General features: G+C 33.1%; 1 protein-coding gene across 3 annotated transcripts in view; it reads left to right on the top strand.

Moving 5' to 3' along the window:
* The first annotated feature begins 3,296 nt into the window (after positions 1 to 3,296).
* The window catches only part of LOC106759213 (E3 ubiquitin-protein ligase BRE1-like 1), a 31,185-nt gene continuing 11,456 nt past the window's right edge, over positions 3,297 to 23,025 (top strand). Inside the window, exons 1-15 of one of the 3 annotated variants that reach the window (XM_022779785.1) lie at positions 3,297 to 3,803; positions 4,865 to 5,026; positions 5,149 to 5,233; positions 9,486 to 9,713; positions 9,809 to 9,970; positions 14,074 to 14,267; positions 14,341 to 14,424; positions 14,547 to 14,666; positions 14,782 to 14,968; positions 15,056 to 15,216; positions 15,295 to 15,366; positions 15,684 to 15,760; positions 17,481 to 17,675; positions 22,010 to 22,082; positions 22,227 to 22,313. In XM_022779785.1, the coding sequence (XP_022635506.1) occupies positions 3,687 to 3,803; positions 4,865 to 5,026; positions 5,149 to 5,233; positions 9,486 to 9,713; positions 9,809 to 9,970; positions 14,074 to 14,267; positions 14,341 to 14,424; positions 14,547 to 14,666; positions 14,782 to 14,968; positions 15,056 to 15,216; positions 15,295 to 15,366; positions 15,684 to 15,760; positions 17,481 to 17,675; positions 22,010 to 22,082; positions 22,227 to 22,313 (2,004 nt within the window). In that variant the 5' untranslated portion in view covers positions 3,297 to 3,686. The remainder of the gene's footprint in view (positions 3,804 to 4,864; positions 5,027 to 5,148; positions 5,234 to 9,485; positions 9,714 to 9,808; positions 9,971 to 14,073; positions 14,268 to 14,340; positions 14,425 to 14,546; positions 14,667 to 14,781; positions 14,969 to 15,055; positions 15,217 to 15,294; positions 15,367 to 15,683; positions 15,761 to 17,480; positions 17,676 to 22,009; positions 22,083 to 22,226; positions 22,314 to 23,025) is intronic. The other 2 variants (XM_022779784.1, XM_014642272.2) reach the window with 2 other exon arrangements.

The raw sequence follows: 23,025 nt of genomic DNA on the forward strand, positions 1-23,025 counted from the left end.
TATATATATATATATATATATATATATATATATATATATATATATATATATATATATATATATATATATATATATATATATATATATATATGAAGTTAATTTAGTGAAATAATGATATATGAACTGTGAATTTAAAATTTGTATATTATGTCAAATTTTGCTTTACATGTCAACTATGAAAATTGGATGAAACTATGACAGTAATGATATTGAATGATTTAATGAGGTTGAGTAGTTGGATAAATTGATTCTCTGTTAAACTGTTACTGGATAGGTACATAAGCAAAAATATGAGAGTAAGAGTCAGATTAGAGGAACTCGGGTAATCAGATTTTGAATTGGGTATTCCAGGTGGTTTTGGTCATTCAAGACCCTTTAGATAAATCAAATGTGACTTGTTAGGAACCTTAAAAGTGGTAAAAACAATGTCCAACTGGTAGAATTAGAATTGGGTGTATAAGTGGATGAAATTGAGTAATTTGAGTGCAAATTGATATTTAATCTTTAAAGAATGACGTTAGGAAAGTTTATAGCCACTTGAATAAGTTTAATTCAACCTGTAGGATGAATTAGGGGTGGAAGAAAATCATAAAAAGGCCTGAAATGAGAGTGGGTGAGTTCTGCAAAATCTGCAGAAAATTCTTGAAGTTCATTGCAGACGCCACGCTTAGGCGCCCCTAAAGGGGGCTAGACGTCATTTTTTGGTGTTGTTTTTGTTTTTGATAGTTTGTGGGGTTCCGGATGTCCGTTTTGGACGTTCCTTAAGTCGTTTTGGAGGTTTTGGACCCTTTCGGAGCTGTTAGTGATGGTTTCGGAGCTGTTTTCTTGACCTAAATATGAGTGTCCTTATGCCATGGATTGATTGATGTTGTTGGATTGAAAGAGTGTCTTGTATGTTTATATATATATGGCTTGATTTTGCAACATGATTGAGGGCATGATGTATTATGTGTGAGTGATAGTTTTAAAGTATGGTATGTTGATGATTCAAAGAGGATTGTAATTTGATTAAGGTGATTTGAATAGTATTAAAGTAAGATCTCTAAGTGAGATCACTTAGTGTTTAGAATGAATGTAGGGGCTTCCATATGGAGGATTATTCTTAACACTCTAACGGTCTTTCATTCTCACTTAGAGAGGATTGACGCGTGTGGTGAGAGTAGTAGGAGGTCCTAGTGATAGGCGCTACCATTGCAGGTCTATCGCGCGGTAACAGACTAACCTTGTGTGTGGTCGGGTGAAACACCTCGGCAATGACTTTGCAACGTAGTAAAGGCCATCACAAGTGCACAACCCGCCCCATCTCTACATCCATTCTAAGTCTAGACGAGTCTAGGAGTCACAACATGATAGGATACTTGTTTTGGCTAATGACATGAGTATGATTTCCATGTTTATGACAAATGATGACTTACATGCTATGTGTGAATGTTCTTAGTTATATCAAATTGATTTGAATTGACATGTATGTTCGTTTGAAACCTAGCTTACCCTTGCGTTTTGTATGTTGTATGTGTTTGCCTTCCCCCTTGCGATGATCATACATATCCTTGGATGTGAGCAGAAGTAGATGATGTGCCCTTAGAGCAAGCCTTGGAGAATGAAGAAGACACAACTCCTACTTCTTAGATTTCCTATTAGTTCTTATTATAAATAACTCTTCATTTTGAAAGACTTCTAGCTTTTATTTTGATGTAATCTGTGTTTTGGAAGCACTCTTAAGACATCTTTACACCCTTAGTTGTTGTGTATTTTTAAGAATTCCTAAACTTGTATCAACCTTTTAAGTTTCCAGCTTTATTTTGGGATGATTGTACCGTTATGTTCTGTTTTATGCTACTCCAACTGCTTATACATATCCTAATAATGAATCCTATCATATTATATGTTGTATGATATTTTGGGATATCACATGTACTTTTTTTTTCTTGAATAAAGTTTTCTTTTTAAAAATATCGAAATTGATTTTATCTAAATTTTAAATGTGAACTTGTGAACAGATAAAGGGGAATCTATTTATAAAATAATTTTTTATGTTCAACTAACAAGAGGGTTTGAATTTCTGTAAATATATGTATGAATTTAAGGTAAGTATTCCTTGAACAAATATTATTATATTTATAGGATAATATAAATTATAAGTTTATGTTTTTATTGAAGTAATATTTATATATATATATAATAATAATATAGTAAATAGTAATTGAATAATAAATAATAATTATTATATTTTGAAGATTTAATTATAATAATTTAAATAGACATAAGTTTTAACTATTTCATAATAAAGAAACTTAAAAAATCTTATTACACCGTATTTTTGATATGTATATTAGTACAAATACGAACAAAAGTTAATTCTTAATTAAAATAAAACGTAATTTTTTTTCTCAGTTTCACCTTTTTAACAAAATATTGATATATAATTTATTTTAAAAGAAAATAACAATGTAATGTATAAATGCAAATTAAAAATCTAAGTAGATCAATTGTATAAATAATCTTTACAAATATTTGAAATATGAAAATAATTACATTACAAAACTTTAATTTCATGAATTTTGTTTGAATTTGGTAAATAGTTAAGGTTAATTAAATACATATTTCATCTTTAATAATGATTACGTATATTTATTAAAAAATTAATGCATTTATTAATTGTTACATGTTTTTATTACAGAAAAATAATTAATGTTAATATTCAATTATTCTTCAAGTAACCCCTAAAATATCAAGTTTACAAAACAAAAAGTAAAATGCTAGAGACTTAGTTATCTTTTAATTTTTTCTTTAATAAATACGCATATTAAATGTTTCTAACTAAATTTCTCGTATCATTGAAAATATATCTACTAATGTATATAAGCGTTTCAGTAATTTAAAAAATAAAACAAATTTGTAGTTATATATCAAATTCTTATAAAAAAACTTATACGGCAGGACAAAGAATTTTCAAGAATTTATTTATATAAAAATAATAACCAGTACCTATTGGTTGACACATCCATTTTCCTTATTTATTTATTTTTTTTAAATATACATACTCAACAAGTCATTTTAAATTTTAAGATAAAAAATAAATTTATCTCAAATTTGAAAAATTAAAAGTACTTAAACAATTTTTAACAATATGTTTACGTCTTTCCGTTTTTTCGTCATCATATCTATTTTAAATATTTTTATCATTTATTAAGAAAACTTACATAGACGCGTCACAAACGGCGTGAATACTTATATTACGAAAGTACCCTCGTAAACTTCTCCATATTACGCTACAACCATTTTGGTTGAAGAAAAATACAAATCATTCCTCTTCCCCTCCTTGGCTTTCAATCCAGAGAAAGAGAGAAAACAGCTATGCACAACGCTGTAAGAGGGAGAGAGCACAACACTCACATATTTAAACTCTAGGTTTTGTTTCCATCGATAAGGCTTCGAAGTAGATAGATAGCGCGGAGAAAAAACTTTTATTTATTTTTTTTTTAATTTCCCTTTTGTTTTTCATGTTCACTAGGTGGGGTTTGAATTAGGGTTTTGAGGGATTGATTATTCTCAAATTAAAGTTTGTGGATTTTGTTTAGGGGTCAGTGGGGCACCTTGTGGATGATGTTTTTGTGACAAATGAATTTGAAATTTTGTGATGTGAGTGAAGTGGGTGGATTCTAGGGTTTGTGTGTCTGGTTTCAATGGGGAGTATGAGTGACTCAGACCGAAAACGACGTCACTTTAGCTCCTTGTCCCCAACACCTGCAGCTGCTACTGCCAAGAAGCTACCCTTCTTGCCTGTTTCTGAAGACAAAAAGGTGCCACCTTGTTTTTTTTTTTTTCCGATGATTTATTTATTTTTTCCTCAATATCTGAAGTTGTGTTTCAAATATCCAATTTTTCATCCGAAACATGTCATTGGTTTTGAGTGGTTAGCATTTTTGTTCCTTTTTATGAACTCAAATAGTGTTTAGTGTACTCTCATGCTTTGATTGAAAGTACATAACATGCATATGTTCTTACCGAAATTGAACGCTTGCTTTGAAATAGTCTGAACCTTGATTTAATGGAAAACAATGTTTTCTTTTGATGTATTTAGCTTACCCACCTAGTGAGGTACGACTTAGTTGCCGTCGCTGTTGATATGAACCTGGAGATTTAAGCAAATGCACGGTGTAATTTTTGCATTACTTTTATCAATATATTTTACTATTTTTTGTAATTTCTGTAATCGATGATATTTTGTTGTTGTTAGTGAGTGCAGTAATGGTTATAACTTTATGCAATGCGTTTTTAACTTTATTTTGCTAAATTGTTTTTATTTTTTTGTTTCATAATATATCAGGCTTTGACACCTGCAAATGTATTGCTCTGACAAATTTCAATATATGTTTCTGGCTTTGGGATTCTTTGGATATAATTCATATGTTTTTATGGTTGCATTTTGCTTTGCTCATAACAATCCCTTTTCAAACTTTTAACTGGGGATGAAAATTATGTTGTTGTGTGGGAGGTGATGATTTATCCAGTTACTCTTTATTTGGGAGGTAGTACGTATACTGGTTTAAACGCTGCAAGTTCTTTTACTAAATTGGTTTGATTCTTTGATTTGCCATGCACAGGCAGGCAATTAAGGAAGATAATTTTATGCGTATACAGGAAAATGGTGATTTAGTTTCATTTTTTCAAAAATTAATGCTTATACAATGACTGTAGATTCCATTTCCTCATTGGACATTGTTACCCTTTTTCACCATGTGGGAATTTAGTTTAATGGCGGTATAAGTCATGTATCTACTACATAATATGCATTTCGTTTACTGATACACCATAAAAACTGAGCTAATAAACTGTATCTGTTTATTCTCTTATGTTTCAGCTTGACATTGTTGTACTTCAGTATCAAAATCAAAAGCTTACACAAAAATTAGAAACTCAGAAGTTAGAGTATGCAGCTCTTGACAATAGGTTTACTCAACTGAAGGAGAGGCAAAAGTCATATGATCCCACTTTAGCAGTGGTCAAGAAATCTTGGGAGCAGGTAATTGACTCCCATTTCTTTTAGCTCATAATTTTACTGTTATATTACATGATTACATAATTATTTATCTTTGGTTTGTATGATGACTTATGAATTATTGGGTATTTTCCATCCTTTCGTAGATGGTCAATGATTTGGAGTTGTGTTCTGAACATATGAGAGAGTCAAGTGGCAAATCAAATTATAGATTTGTATCAATCATGGAAGGTGAGATCATTTGCCCATTGCTATTACTTTTTCTGTCTTGTTGCAAGACTGATTTATCTGTTTGTTTAATTGCATGTACTGACAGTAAAATAATTCGTTTTGTTCAAATAAAATCTGATCCATAATTTTCTTCTTGGTGGAAAGGATTGGAAACATACTCCCAAAGTTTCAGTTTATATAATTTAAGGAAGATTTATTGCGATCTAGTTCTTCCTATGTATATTCTATAAATGTTAAGTGAACTGATTAATGAAAGACCAAATAATACTACAGAAACCAATACTTTCTCTGTGGGGTGTATATACAAACATTTAATGTAATATTTTTTGTGAATTTTAGTTTTGGTCTTTCATTAGTGTGTTGTAAAAATAATACTTCCCTTGCCACATTGATGTAAATTTATGGCAGAAGGCTTAAAAAAGTTTATTGTTTTGGAGTTTTTCTTTGTTCGAATGGGCAATGTGCATCTCATGCGTTGTCGCACAACAAAGTATATATAAAGGGTGAGAATTGAATGGTTTTTATTATGTAATTTGTGATTGTGAAATGGTATTTATAGTCTTTTGTTAGAGTTCTAGATCTAACAAACTGACAGCTGTGTTGCAACAAACTCAACATCTGTCATCACACTAACGAGTAGCTCTTAGCCACTCAGTTGTATTCTATTTACAATAGAACGCATATGTCATATACACTTTCATGTATTCACTGCTTGAGTTAAACATAGAGATCAACTAGAGTGATCAATTGTAGGCTTACCTTCGCAAAAAACCAACCAAGTAAATTATCAGTAGGTGTCTCCGTGGTTTCTTTCCTATATGTACTTAAATTAGAGCTCGGGATCTAACAAACTGACAGCTGTTACAACAAACATAACAGCTATCTTAACACTAACTAAGGAGTAGCTTAGAGCTACAACAGGTCTATTCTACTTACAATAGAGCTTATACATCATATACACTATCCTGTATGCAATACTTTTTTGTTAAAGATAGAAATAAACTAGAGTGATCATTTATAGGCTAACCAACCGTTTAAATTCTCACTGGTTGTGTCTGTAGTTTCTTTCCTTCATGTACCACTAATGGTCATGTGATTGATCATCCTTTCTTTGCTTTTAAATTTCGGCCACAACTTTTATCTTAGCATTTTGTGGGGAGGGTATGATATTTCTAGGAGCAAAACAATCCAAGATGATTACACCACTGATATAGCTGTGTGAAAGCTAATTCCAGCTCTCAGTGGTTTGTAGCTCTTATTTTAGAGATCCCATTGGAACCTTACTGTGGCCAACAACTTAGTTTTAAATGTTTTAGAGAACTAGAAGTTTCGTTTTAAATATGTAACTTTTGCCCTCCTTATGGCTTGACTACAGGGAACATAGTTTGTCCACTATTTAGGTCTTACTAGGTCACTGTTTTATGTTTAAATTTTGAAAGAAAGTCAGTTTTCAAAACATTGTATGTCAATGCACTTGCTATCAATTCAGTGCTTTAGTCACTTTGATTTATAACCTACTCTTGTGCCAACCTCTGAGCTGTATATTCCATCCATAAAAAAGTTGCCTAGATTCTCAGTTAGGAGTTAATAAAATCTAAATGACATAGAAAACAGGTTTTGGTTTGGTGTGTGAGAATCAGTTCAATTTAGTACAGGAGATCTAATTGATGTAACTCAAGTAAATGCTTTTAATTGGGAAAAATAAAATAAAAGCTTAAATATTTTCCTTCCATGTTGATATACAATATATAATATCAATGTGAATTTTTATTTGAGTAGTCAAGTTTATAGAATGTTACCTAGCAGCATTCTTAAATTTAGGGGGCATATTAGGAAAACAAATCTGGATTTAATATTTTCTGGATGAATAATTGTTAACTTTCTAGAATGGAAATCCTACTCCCCCACCCTCATTTGAAGAGTAGAGTTTCTGCGGTCCTTTAGTATGGTACTGTACCTCTGTCACAATTCATGTACCTTTTTTCTTCTAATGTTTTAATTGCATTTCTTTTTAGTTCATTCTATTTTTTAAATTATTTAAAAACAATTAAAATAAATAAAATTTGAAAATTACAGAATGAATTTTTAATCTTGCATTAGTTACAGAATTTTTAAGATTAGACTAATGTGATAGAAAAGTGGAAAAATTATCTTTCCAGATCTGATGATAAAAGTAGAAGAAAAAAGAATTAATTTATGTAAAGAAAGCTTTCTTCAGTTTTATATGATTTTTAACGTTGTTAATAATTTCTAATGTTTAAACTTTTTATTGTTAATATTTGTTTTAAACTAAAATAAAAAGTATTATTAGAAAGTGATTTTATTTCAGATTAGGTGAGAAATTGAATAAGTAGTTGTCATTTTAGATTTTGTTATAAAGATAAATAAATGTTAATATATGTATATATATATATATATATGTATGTATGTATGTATATATATGTTTTCAATATAGTTTCTTTTACCACATAAAAATTTGTAAAATAAAAAAATGGTATAAATATATGTTGATTTCAAGGACCATTAGAGGATCAGGAGGGATAAAAGATCATAACTTGAGGATTGTAACTTGAATAATAAGAGTTGTGCTTATAGGAAAAACGATATTTAGACATGTAAATAAGTTAGAAATGACATAGACAAGGAAAATAATTAGTAATAAATCATAAATATTGAGAAGGAATATATTTTAGATTGTTATATTTTACTATAATAACAAAATAAGAATTATCTGAGAGGGAAATCTTTGAATGGCCAAAGCAAAATGAAGACCGATGCTTCCCCAATAGTTGCTCACTGTCTGGGAAGATAGATTGACAATAGTGAAGGAAGGCAGTGCTAGCAATGGTGATGCAAGATTTTGATGGTGATGCAAGTGGCAGCGACAACAATGTAAGTGTTGTGATGATGGGTTAGTTGTGATAGACAACAACAACAACGGTGGACAATGATGATGTCGATGATGATGTGTTTTCTCGCATAGGTTTCCCATATTTGCAAGATCGTGCGAGTTTGTGAGATTTTGATGACATTGTCTGAAACTATGAATTATGAGATAGAATCCCTCTTCATCTGTCTTTTAGGTTTCGATGAAAAAATATTAAAATTATTTATATGGAGTCTTTGTCATGGTTTGATACAAAATTACTATTTTTATCAGATGTAATGACTGAGAAAAAAATGTAGCAATATTAATTATTAAATCATATTTTCTGAGCAAAAATATATTTTACTCCCTTATATTCAATAATGTTGTACATTTATCAAATGACTAGTTGTGTTAAAACATTGCCAAAAGTGAAATATATTAAAATTTAGTATCTAAACCTTTTAGGACAATATCCATTATAACAATCTTCTATAAATGGTTTTATAGACATGTCATAAATTTAATAGTTTTTCCAACGGTATAAATTTAGATGGTCATGCTTGATAATATAATGAAATATAAATTCTACTAGGAGGAATGTGTTTCAGACTATGAGTGCTGTGTGGGTCCTTTGATTGCAAAATTAAATCCTAAATAACATTCCATTTCTTCTGGCCAAACAAAGCCTTAGTATGATGTGCTTCCATATATCTGTTTATGTCAATAGATTTTTTCCATTTGTTCACGTTTCCTGTCTTTGAAAACAACTATGCTCTTGGTGATCCTGACTAACAGAAGAAGGGTGGGAGTCCGGGATAAGTGAGGGTTGCAAATTGCCAGGTTGAAAAGAAAATTGTGTTCTTTATTTAAAGTACACTGCTTTGTTTATCCAGCTGATTCTTTCCATTGTGTTGACTTTCCTATTTAATGTTAAGAATGACTTGTTATTCACTGTGTATGATGTCCTTCTCACTAGCTTATATTCTTTCTAGGTTTGGGAAAATATTTAGCAAGTGTGTTTATGTGTGTATAATTGTTTGCCATTTACATATTACCAACTTGTAGTGTTGTTGAGATTTTAAACAAAATTCTGTATTCTATAATGCACTACAGATTAGATCAATTTACTTGAGTGGGATAAGGATCTTATTGCTATTGTATTTCAAATTTTAATGTGCTGCATATTTCTTTAATATATGGAGTACTTGCAACTATTAGTCTGGAATGGTATTTGGTTTTCCTTCTGGTTTCTATATTTGTCTTTTAAATCTGCAATACTATGTCTATTTTTCTTCAAGACTACCTTGAAGTTTGAATTATTTTGTTAGTCTGAGCTTTGGGAAAGTGCGTTTACTGATGAGGATCCTTTGATATGTTTGCCAGATGGTGGTCCATCTACTGTTCAGGATGTGTTTCTTAGCCGTCTAATGCAAACTGGTGCAACTGAATGTGCAACTTCGTATAACTTTGCAAACCAGACTAAAGAACATCAAGAAATTATTACTGAAAAAGCTAGAAGTATTTTAAGAAATATGGCAACAACTGTTAATAATGTTTGGGTTCTGATGGATGGATTGCATACTGCATTACTGAAAAAGCTTCCTGTGGATGGTAAGATGCGAGTGCTTGTTGTATATGATTGTTGGATGTTAGGGTTATTCTTCCAGAGCAGTCTCTGTCTTTCTGGTTAAACTGCTTGTTTATAGTTTTTTGTAGGCAGAAATTGTCCTCTGATCTAGATGTGAAAGTTAAAAACTTGAGATTGGAATTCAGCGAACTTCATTCAAAGCACAAGTCTTTATCAAGTGAATTCCAAATTCAGCGAGATATTGATGCAAAAAATAAAGCTGACCTTGAAAGACTGAAAGGTAAGTTGTCTTTACTTTGTTCTTTTGCATTGTCTCCCGACTGTGAACTATGGAGTCTTGAAGTGACTTGTATCAACTGAGAAAATTATGTTGAAATCACGGAAATTTCAGTATCACAACTAGTTATGCTTTTTAGAAAAGTGCCTGTGCTGTATCACAACTGGAATCTCGAATTTTTGGGATAAAATGTGTTGCCAAGTAAGACTTCTGGGTCATGGGATCTGTGTATTTGTCCAGTCCTCCTCTGGTCATTTACGTGGTTCACAGGTTGTGTTCTGCTTGTTTAAGTATTCATAGCATTTTTAGTTGTCTAGTTGCCCCCTCTCTTCCTGATTAGAATGATTGTTGGGTCGTACTTGAGTTCTTTTGTATCTCAATTTCAGGGCTGGGTATGTTGTCCTAGTTTAATGAAGAAAACTAGAAAGAAATCTTTCAGAAATTTAATGTCTGTATCAATTATAGAGTTCTTTTGTTTTTCAATTCCGTTTCTTGCTCGTCCAAGAAATAATATTCCCTCCAATGAAAAAAAAAATCTAATTCTGGAACTTCTAACATCTCAATATCTAGATATTTAGGTCCTTCCTTTATCTTCATATAGTAGTTTTTATCTTGGAGTCTTCTTGATGTATCTGAACGACAACATTCCAGTTATCAGTATGAGGAACTTGTCAAACTGACTAGCCACACTAATTGCAAAAGTTAGACCTGGCCTAGTAATAGTGAAATAAATAAGTTTTTCCACAAGTCTTCTGTAACTCTTTAGATATGAGAAGGGCTCACTTTATTCTTCCATTTTTATTTAGATTTATAGGACTATCCATAGGTCTACAATCAATCATTCCTATTTCTTTCGAGATATCTAATGTATATTTCCTTTCCGAAATCACAATACCTTCTTTTTGATTGAGCCACTTCAATGCCTAGGAAGTATTTGAAACACCCATGATCTTTGATTTGAATAGCTAGGCAATTTTTTTGTAGTGTTGTTCCCTGTAATAACTATATCATCAACAAGCAGAATTGGGTAAACACATTTTCCAAGGGATGCATGACAATAAAAGATTGAATGATATGCTTGACTAAGTTTCCTCACAAAAGTTTCAACAACGACTAAACATTCCAAACTAACCATGTGGAGATTGCTTGAGACCATAGAGAGCTCGTCTCAATTACAAACCAACAAAGATTCTTTTTAAGCAACAAAACCAAGAAGTTGCTGAATCTAGATGTCCTCCGAATCACCATGAAGGTAAACACTCTTAATTTCCAATTGATGAAGTGGCTAACGGTGTTGATGTGCCATAACAAGGCCATGAACCTCACAATTTGGTGATACTTTAATGGTTTACATCCATCTACAACCAACTGTCTTCTGCTTGGGTGGTAGAGGACCTAAGTCCCATTTGTGATTATGTTGGGCTACATTTTAAAAAACATGGCTTGTCATCACCCAAGATGATCAAGTGCTTTAGTTGTATTTTTTGTAATAGTAACAGAATACAACAAAGGAAATAAATGAGAAGTAGGAATGGGATAATGATGATAACTTTGAAAGTTGTAAATTGGATGAGGATTATAGGTGCAACGGGTTTTGAAAGAGTAATGGGCCAATCGGAACCTTTATTATTAGCAGTCATGAGCAAGGAAAAGCAATTGTTCAACCACATGAATGGTTTGGACTTGGTGAGCAGAGTCGACTTCTTGAAAGGGAAGAAAGATGTCTTTTCAGAAAAGGTGACGCTTGTAGATGCGTAATACCTTTTTGTATTAGGATAATGAGAACAATACCCTTTTGAGGCTAAAATGTTTTAGGAAGACACATGTGATGGTTCATGTCTAGAGTTTGTCTACACTTGGAGACATGTCATGTTCAAAACACAACCAAAAGAAATGAAAGAAACATGAAATAGAGGTTCATTTGGAAATATAATGGAATTAGGAAATCTATTATAAAGGAACGAATAATGTGTTATATTAATAAGAAAACAAGCTGTAAAAATAACATCACCTTAGGGATGAATTGGTATACTAAGGCCAAGTATTATGCAATATCACACGTGTCTATTTTTTTTCACCACTATACCATTCAGGCGAGTTGTATAAAAGCACAAGTGAATTGGTGTCAAATTCCATGTGAGCTCAAAATAACAGAAAAAGTCAGAAGAAAGACATTATTTTGGCATTATCACTTTTGAAGATTTTCTTAACTTGTCCAAATTGATTTTTGATTTCATTCAAGAAAGATGTAAAGATAGACAAAAGTTTTGAACAATCTTTATTAAATAAGCATAAGTAATTAAGGTGAAAACATATCTAAATACAAAAGATGTAACACAACTTGTCCCCAAATGTCATAGGGAATGATAGAAAAAAGAAATTTTGTGATGAACTGGTATATTACGTGAAGTAGTAAGGTGCATGCAATTTCAACCAAGTGCTTATTTTTTTTCTCTACTGTACAATTGTGTTGAGGTGTATGAGGAAACGTGACTTGTAGAATTCCATATGAGCATAAAAAATCAGACGAAAATTATACTTTGGCATTATTACTTTATAAAGTATTGATAACTTGTCCAAATTGATTTTTGAATTTATTAAAAGATGTAAAGATAGACAAGTTTTGAACAATCATTTATTATATAAACAATAGAATTGAAGGTGAAGACATCTCTAAACCCTAAAGATGTAACACTACTTGTCCCCAAATGTCAAAGTGAATGATAAAAGAAAAAAATTTACATCTTGATTTATTTGTTTACTCACTCTAGTACTCAAGTTTACTAAGTTAGATAATCGTTTGTTTTAATTTTGAAAAATGTGGATGACCCAAATGATCATGCAAAAAACATAGGAGAGGGAATTGAATTGTTATCTGTAGAATTGATAGAGATTTGTTTCACTGAAGTGCTGCAATCCTAACCTAGATCCATGAAGAAACCCATTTGGCCATGCGTGATTACCATAGGTGAAAATTGATCCCCCTTTTCAGTTGCAAACCCCTTGTTATAAGCTCTTCCAGGCCCTTTGAGCATTATCATCATGGAGTCATGAAAGGTTGTCAGTATTAGATGTATGTAGTGATTATCATAGGTGAAAATTGTTCCCCCTTTTCAGTTGCAAACCCCTTGTTATAAGCTCTTCCAGGCCTTTTGAGCATTATCATCATAGAGTCATGAAATGTTGTCAGTATTAGATGTATGTTATGGTTAAATGCGAATCCCATGGACCATGTAGTAGTTCAGGTGTGGTTGAGTTGGATGACAACTGACTTAAGTTATAATTGGATAACTAGACATTATTCACTTTACTATTTTATTGCAATAATGGTATAAAAAGAATCATGATTTGAGCTGTGCGTATTGTTAAATTATGTTGTTCTCTATATATTTTAGGAGTTTTGTACTTATTGTCATGTAAAGTTATATTTGGTATTTGATGTTGGCTCTAGACAATTAATATAATGTTTTGTTTTGGTATTTTCTCGACTTTGCTGTTCTTGTGTAGTTTGGTGATCTACTTTTTGCTTGTTCTCATTATCTATCAGAAACACTTTTGTTGCTCTTAGATAGTGGATTTAGGTTTAACTCAACACTAAAAAACTGGTTTGCAAGCTGAAGTTTGCACTCAGTTATATACTTTAATTTAACCATATCTCTAGTTGTTGTAAGATCTGTGCACCTGATGGGATGTCATGGGCTAGTTATCTTGAGTGTAGGACCATATATTTTTCGGGGACCCATTAGTTGCTACGTGATAGGTTCAACAAAGCTTGTTAGGATATGCTTTGATAATCTTATGGACATGTGTGAAACTTAACCTTACAAAAATAACTTGGAAGATGGGATTTGTATTCACTTATGTACTATTATGTAGTCATAACTTTAGTTGATGTGAGATCTCCAATGTTTGCAACTGATGGAGTGTATATAACTTTGCTGTATTGAACAGGACTTGAACTTTTAACATTTATATTCTATTGTTTTGTCTCAAAAAGATTGAGGAAAAGAGAAAACAAATATGCTTCTAGTAGTCACTTATTTTATTCTTTGAAGGTTGGAATGTGATAAAAAAATTATTTCTTCTACTGTTATTGATTTACTCAGGGGAACTGGCTAGCGCTGTTGCAGAGTTAGAAGAAAGCAATTACAAACTTGCAACTCTTAAGGCTGAGAGAGATGCTGCAAAAGGGGCAGTTCTCCCAGTCTTAAATGTTGGAAGTACACACATTCCTAGTGATAAGATCAGAGATAAGCAAAAGGACTTACAAGATATGGAATCTACTTTGAAGGAGCTATTGGTATAGTTCTTGGATTCTTGGATTTAGTTTCTGAATTTGTAGAATATAGTACCTTAATTGTTGAGTTTCTCAGGACCAAAGTTCTACTCGGTTAATTGAACTGAAAAGTCTTCATGAGGAAAGAATAAGAATATTGCAGCAGTTGTGTGATCTACAGGTTTGTTTCCCTTCGTGCTCTGTACTCCAGTATTTTAACTAATATTTGTATCATAAAATGTGTGTATGTGCATTTTTTTTCTTTTTACTGCTATAATTTTTGGTGCTGTATGTTTGGATCAGAACACTTTGAAGAATTTCAAGTGTATCACTTCATCCCATGCTTACCAATTGGTTAAAGATCAGATAGAAAAGTCAAAATCAGATGTTCTGGAGTATCAAGCCTTATATGAGAAACTACAGGTTGTAACTGGTCGGTAGTTTCAGTTATGCATCTTGATTCTTACCCTTTTTGCTAGAATAAAATACTGATTATGAGGCTCTCCTTCCAAACCAATTTTTTGTTATTTTTTTGTAGGTTGAGAAGGATAATCTTACTTGGAGGGAGCGGGAGTGGTACATTAAAAATGATTTAGCAGATATTTTTCAAAGATCTGTAACAGTTTCAGATTTTAGAGTGGCTCATCTACACTCTGAGATACAGAAAAAGATAGAGGAAGGAAATATGATTGAAAATAAGCTGAAAGAAGAAGCAAGAGAACCAGGTTTGGATCCACCTTCCCCTTGTTTAAGGCACGCCATCTTGTTACTCTTTGGTTTTATAATATGTGCTGCCTTTGGTTTGACTTCAGGAAGGAAACAGATTATTGCTGAATTCAAATCTCTGGTTTCTTCATTTCCTGAGGAAATGGGGTCTATGCAGAGCCAACTAAGAAAATATAAAGAATCAGCTTCAGATATCCATTCATTGCGTGCAGATGTGCAGTCTGTTTCTAGTATTCTTGACAGGAAGGTTAGTATTTGTTTACTTGAATTGCACATTTTGATAGCATGAATTCACAGGTGCTGAAGATTTGTTTTTAAATAACAGGTAAAAGAATGTGATGCATTTTCTGTTAGGTCTGCAAGTCAACTTGCTGAGATAGAGAGGCTGCTTGGTGTGGTATGTTGTATTTGACTCAAAAACTTAAGCAATGCTGCATTAGTGTGGTTATTTGTGGTTGTCTCTATATATTGTATCAAAAACATTATTTGGTATTCTCTGTATTATTGACATTTAATTTACTGGGATAGTATATAGGGATTATTAATTTAATTAATTTGTAAGCTGTATTTCAATTGTCACTTCTTACTTAAGAAGAATACATTTAATGAAATTGTTGCATGCCAAGTCTTATAAATGTTGTGCAGGCAGATAGAGTGATTTCCTAATTCTCTATTTTCTTTCATGTTAGAAACATTGCTTTGCTTTTGATGCAGTTTCAAGATTTGAGAGAAAGCGAACAGGACTTGAAGTTGATGTTAGAAATGTTTAGACGCGAGTCCATTGATTCAAGGTTCGAGTTTCAATCAGGATCTTGAATTCATTTGATGTTCTGAATTGTTCTAGTTTACATATTTTTCTTTCTGAATAGGTTTTTACATTTGAAGAAACTTTATAGACAAATGTTTATGAAGAAGTGAATTGTAGAAGCAAGTTACAATTTCTTTTTGTTGTACATTAGAAAAAAACGTTACAAGTATAGTTTTTATCAGTCCTGAATAGCAGTGCGGACTTGATGCCCATAAAACTGCACCATTACTCTGAAATTTAGGAACAAAAGAATTGTGGAAAAAAGATAAAATTTCTTTTTATTGGACTCTAGAAGAAAAGTTAGCAGCATAGTTTTATCAACTCCTGATAGAAGACTTGGACATGATGACCATGAAACTGCTATAGTGGAATAACCATCATTCTGAAATTTTTAATACACATCCTTGAAGAAATTTAGTGAAGTAAAACAGTGAATAAATTCTTACACTGTTACACTTTTACTACTGTATATATATATATATATATATTGAGTACAAAGACAGAATACAAAGGGTGAAGGCATTGCCCTAAACCCTAACCTTAAAGTTGGGTTCCCATACATGAATATTAATAAAACAAAAACATTATATTTCAATTCTCCCCCTCAAGTTAGAGCAGATAGATCATATGCTCTAAGCTTGGAACATATAAATTGAATTCTAGCCCCCCTTAGAGATTTAGTTAGAATATATGCAAGCTGTTCATTAGAGCTGATAAACTTAGATCCTTAGATAGTAGCTTCTCTCTAACAAACTGACAATCAATTTCTATATGCTTTGTTCTCTCATGAAACATTGTATTGGAGGTAATGTGAAGGGCTACTTGGTTATCACAATATAACTTCATCTGCTCACAACTCTTGAAGGAGTTGTTTAATCCACCCTAGCTTACATGTAGCTAGAGCCATAGATCTTTGTTTCTTACATTTCCAAGATACAAGGTTCCCTCCAATGAATACACAATACTCTTTGGCAGATCTTCTATCAATTGGACAACTAGCTCAATTTGCATCACAATACCCTTCAACTTGAGTACATCCCTTGTTCTCATACAACTATCCTTGTCTTGGGTTCCCTTTTACATATCTCGGAATGTGAATCACAACATTCCAATGATCAATGTGAGCATTTTTGTGGTGTGGTCCTCCCAAGGCTGTTATCCATTGGTTTCACCATGTCTCTTAGCAAGGGGTGGTAATTTTGAAATTGTAATGTTAGCTTAAAATTATCAAAGGGTTCAAATTGCCACAACCTAATTTGCATTTTTGATTTAGGAAAATAGTCAACAAGCTTTTCTTTAAGTCACTTCATAACCTAGGAACTTCCTGCTGATACTTTTACTAAGCCACATAATGAGAGCATTGTTAACCATGTCTGCATGAAGTTGGGCACAATTGTGATTCAAGCTCCAACATTAGTGAGATTGTTTTGTGTCAATGATATTTTAGTCTCTATTTTATTTGTTGTATGTTTACAACATGTATTGTTATGTAACAACTTGTTTTACATAATAGTCTTGAACCCAATTGATGCATGACTTTCAAAACTACGATTTCTTTGTTGTAATATAATAAAGTTTGAAAAATAAAGGACAAACTTTTAATATGGTTGGCATTTTGGTTGAACTAATGACATTTTGCCATGCTAGTTCCCCAACACATGAAACAAAAATTGTGGAATACTAACGGAGATCTGTGTCTGCAGGGATGTCATGGATGCTCGGGAAGCAGAATATAGAGCATGGGCACATGTTCAAAGTTTAAAATCATCACTCGATGAGCACAACTTGGAACTTCGAGTTAAGAAAGCCAATGAAGCAGAGGCCAGATCACAACAAAAGCTAGCTGCTGGTGAAGCTGAGATTGCGGACATGAGACAGAAATTAGAAGATTCTAAAAGGTTGGTCTATGCTTCTCACATATACTTACTGTTACGTGTCCAAGTATGGAATGTAACTAGAACAATCTCTCACACACTCAAAACAAGCAAAAAAATAATAAAAGAATGGAATTGAACGAATGAATATCTTTTATTGATGGTAATATCTGGGTAAACACAAGTAAACAATAACTGGGAGCATAACCTCCTTGAGTCATTCAATAATTGGGAGCATAACCTCTGTCAATTATCCTGGAGCATAACCTCCTTTGCAAAACTCTCAAATCAAAAGCCTACCCTTAACCCTAGGCTTCCCCTTTATTTATACTAATTAATTCCCTCCCAAAAATGTACGAGATATTAGAAAATAATCCTATTTACTATAAGTATCTGATACGAATATATTTAGCCTTATTTACTATATTTAACTTATACTGAATAATATATTAAGATACGATCTTGTTACTCTAATTATCCTTTGCTGAATATCTTCTCTGAATATCTCTTTTGTTACTTTAATTAGTTGCCCACCTCTACCGTTTGGTCCTCGCTTCTACCGTTCGGTCCTCGCTTCTACCGTTCGGTCCTCGCTTCTACCGTTCGGTTCTCTTCTCCTTCTCTCCTATACCTCTTCCTCTCCTACACTTTCTAGCCCCTATCATATATTTTCCAGCCCCTAACAGTACACCCCGCTGCAAAACAACCTTGTCCTCAAGGTTGGGAACGGGGAGCTTGATCTCATGGCTCCTCATCAATTAAGGTCTGGAGGCTCAGGTGGTGGCCATTCGTCCTCGTCTTCTGCCAATATCATGACTCTTAGGCACTTATCCGGGTAGCGGTGAGCAGGACCGAACATTTTGCCGCATCTAAAGCACCTTCCTTCTTTCCTTCGTTTCTCATACTCCTCATAAGGCAGATTTCTCATGTTTCTTTCCTTTCGTCCGGACCCCACATTCTCTGTGATTGCCGCTTGGCTTTCCACAGAAGTTACCGTTCGGTTCTGGATAGGGCGACTGGGCTCCAACCACGTATTCGAACCGTTAGGTCTCTCCCCAGAGTGATTCTCGATCATACTTTCGCCTTCAGTCCTCGCACCTCCGTGGAGCTCCTCTGTGTCCCTTGCCATCCTCATAGCCGACATCAACTCCTGTGGGTCTAGCAGCCATACTTGCTTACGAATCTCCTCTGTAGCCCTGCCATGAAGTACCCCATTACTTGTGCCTCAGTTACGCCGGACGTTTGTCCTACCAAGATTTCAAAATCTTTTATGTAATCTTCCACTGACCCTGTTTGCCTGCTGGACGCCAAACTTTCAAAGATTGACCCCTGACTTCTTCCTCCAAATCGGTTCACCATCGCTTCCTTCAACCCTGTCCACGTATGGTTTTTGGTCTTGCCCCTCCAAAATCTAAACCAATGACCAGTGCTACCCTACATGTTGATATAGGCGAGGCGTAGTTTTTCATCCTCGTTAACCCCTTGTAATTCAAAAAATTTGTCAGCCCTATTAATCCAATTTAGTGGATCAACCCCTTCAAAATTTGGCAATTCGACCCTTTTCTTCCACTCACTGTTCGGTCCACCACCTCCACCACCGATCTTCTCTCCTTCTTCATCCTTGTGTTGGTTCTCCCTTTTCCCGTTGACCGAGCTCTGGCTTTCATCCGAGTTCTCATCGTTTTGACGAGTTCGTCTTTCCAGCATCATCATCAATTGTTGCATGTCTTTGCGGAGTGTCGCTGATTTTGCCTCCATGTCCTTGCGGAGTGCCGCTAATTCCGCCACCCTGGACATCTCCATGTTTTCTAGTTTCAGCTCCATGCCATCCAGTCTTCCTTCGATTGCACTTACCCTTCCCTCCATGATTTCTTTCTCCCTCTTATTGATCCGGTAGTTTCCTCACCCTTGACGGATCCGGCATGTCAGACCAATTGTTACGTATCCGAGTAGGGAACGTAACGAAATCGCCCTCTCACACACTCAAAACAAGCAAAAGAATAATAAAAGAATGGAATTGAACAAATGAATCTCTTTTATTGATGGTAGTGTATGAATAAACAAAAGTAAACAATAATTGGGAGCATAACCTCCGTCAACTATTTCTAATAATTGGGAGCATAACCTCCGTCAATTATCCTGGAGCATAACCTCCTTTACAAAACTCACAAATCAAAAGCATACCTTTAACCCTAGACTCTAGCCTTATTTATACTATAGTATTTCCCGCCCATCTCTTACTAAATATCTCTCTAGAATATATCTATATTTAATGTAAATATCCCTATATAATCCCCTAGTATCTATCATTAATTATAAATATTATCTATTGTATATTTCTTTGGACTGTATATTTATTTACTATAGTTATCTTGTACTGAATAATATCCTAATATATGGCTTTGATTACTCTAATTAACTTCTCTAGAATATCTTCTCAGAATATCTCTTTTGTTACTTTAATTAGTTGCCCGCCATTCGGTCCTTGCTTCTACAGTTCGGTCTTCGCTTCTACCATTTGGTCTTCGCTTCTACCATTCGGTCCTCGCTTCTACCGTTCGGTTCTCTTCTCCTTCTCTCCTGTACCTCTTCCTCTCCTACACTTTCCAGCCCCTATCATATGTTTTCCAGCCCCTAACACTTACTGTAGGATGTATTGTGGAGTCTATTTATGCCATACTAGATATCAGAGAAAACATAACAGGGAAAAATGAAGTGTGAAATTATGATAAAAGTGACAGTGAAATTATATAGTAGCTAATAAGCTGTATGACTCACTTCTGAGTCAGCAACTACACACTAGCTAACAAAGTCTATCAGAAGAATTGCCAGTGAAATTGCAAAAACATAAATGTAGAGGTCATGTTATCTCAATATTGCAATTTATTTCTGATTGCGTTAAGGTTTCATGAATGGTTAGATGTTCTTTTGGTCTTCTTTATTTTTGGTTGCTTGGTTTTGTTTATAAAAAATAAAGGTGACATTTTCTTACTAAATTTACAATTTGTCTTTATTTTTTTCCTCCCTCTTGCAGTGGTTGCTCTCAATTGTCTTTTTCTTACTCATGTTTTTTTATTAGTTTTGTTGGAGATCCTGCATTAATTAGAGACATGGACAAAATATAATAAATGAGTGTAAACCTCTCTTTATGAAGCAACTTTTGTAGGATTGAGTTAGATGTAATTTTCAGTTCGTAGCATGTGGGATTATGTTAGAGTGATGAGGCCCAAAGAATGAGTGGGCTTACTCGATCAATAGACTACGAAGGTACCAAGACACGTTGGGGAAAAGTATATGGAATAAAGAAGAGAGATTCTATTTGTATTCTGTTTTGCCTAGATTTATGTTTGGGATAATTTCAACAGGAGGGTTGAGATATGTTTAAAGTCCGCTTTCTCATAATTTAAATAGAAATAAGAGTATAAGTTTGCAAATTTTGTTGTCTTGATCGTTTTTTTATGAAATTACTTGATGAAATGGGGGAATAACCAAAAAATCTTATTGTTTGTCTTGGATTTTCCTATTATTTAGGTTTTTGTTGCAATAAACAAGAACTTGTTTTTTCTTAATCCTTTTCTATAACTTATTAGAACTTGTTTGTTTATTTCTCTTAGCTTCCATTTATTGAAGCAAAATTGCTTTGTCATTTGTTGGAAGTTCCATATTGATTAGAGATAAGACCATTTTAGAGTATATATGTGGGTGCAAATCTCACCTTATAAGCTGGTTTTGGAAGGTTGAATTAAGTTTAAAGTTCACTTCTTAACATGGTACCAAAGGTATGGGTTAGAGCTTATTCGAGCGAGATTTGTGTTTGTTGGACATATCATTCTATCTGTCATCAGACAGTTATTTGACCACTCATTAATGTCTAATCTCATACACAAGATGTATGTACTTCGGCATGAGAGGTATGTATTGGAAGTTTCATATCAGTAAAAAATAAGGTCAATTTAGAATAAATATGTGAGTGCAAATCTCACCTTATAAGTTAGTTTTATAGAGTTGTGTTAGATTTAAAGTCTACTTCTTAACATCATTATATTTTTAAAGTACTTTTATCCAATTTGCTTTTGTTAATTCTCATGATTTTTTACTACGTGAAAAATGTAGTTCTTTCATGTTGGTATGTACCTGGTGATGTTTGTACCCTTTGAATTTGAAATTCTATTTTTTATTTTCTCAGCTATTTGATGCATTTGTTTGTGCTTTTTCAATAGTGTGTAAGTTTATCAATATTTACATGAAAACAACTGAAGGTTTTTGTCTTTCATCTGTGTGAAACTGTATTTCCTTAAATTTGCTGTATTATTTAATTGATTGTTAACTCTATTTGTCCATATTGTTTTCTATTTCAGGAAAATGTGTGATCTGTCTGATATCTTGAAGTCTAAAAACAAACAAAATGAGAACTACTTGTCTGAAATAGAGGTATCTTAATGGGATGAAATTCTTTGATGCATAATGAATCTTAATGGGATGGAATTCTTTGATGCATAATGACTTAGTTGACTAATCAGTCTCTTTTGTAATTGTTTCTGACTCTGAATGTATTTTTGATCTGTTGCTTTGCAGAGTATTGGACAAGCATATGATGACATGCAAACTCAAAACCAACATCTGCTGCAGCAAATTACTGAAAGAGATGATTACAATATTAAGGTAGTTTGTCTTGAAATCAGTTGCATCTTCATAGTTTACTTTTAAAGTGATAGTTTTTCTTTGATGTGTTTGTGATCTGCATATTAACAAGTTCCTCTGTATTTCACAATAACTGACATTCTTGGATGGGTATTGGTTGGGTTTGGAAGAAGTTAGAGCTAATCTGTTGATAATGTTGTATTCTGGCTGTTCTACATCTGTCATTTGCTTTGCCTTTATTTAGTCTTCCTTTTATATTTTTGAACTTTTGATACTCACTTGATATACCAGTTGTTGTTTTCCGGAGCTTTCCCTGAAATTATTTCCCTCTCAGCTAATGTCTGTAGCTTGCTGTCATTGATAGGCACAGTCTGTTCTTTCTTTTCTCAGTATATTCATTGTCCTTTGTGTATGTGTATGTATGTATGTATGGATGTATGAATGTGTGTGTATATGTAATACAGCTTTAGTGCCGGACAAGACTTTTCTTTTTAAGCTGTGAAGTGCATTCATTTTATTTATATTTTAGACATGACCCTTTGTTCTGTCTAAATGGAGTGCTGTCCAATCTTGTACTATCTTTGCACAATTAAGCTTATTTCCTATATAATATTTCGAGTTTGGTGAATGTTTTAGTATCGAAATATTATTTAAATTGTATATATCTTTGATTTAATGACTTAAATGAATGTGGTATATTTTCACACAATACATTTTCGAAACATTATGTTTT

Source organism: Vigna radiata, chromosome 4 (genome assembly GCF_000741045.1).
Source record: "Vigna radiata var. radiata cultivar VC1973A chromosome 4, Vradiata_ver6, whole genome shotgun sequence".
NCBI classification, from domain to species: domain Eukaryota; kingdom Viridiplantae; phylum Streptophyta; class Magnoliopsida; order Fabales; family Fabaceae; genus Vigna; species Vigna radiata.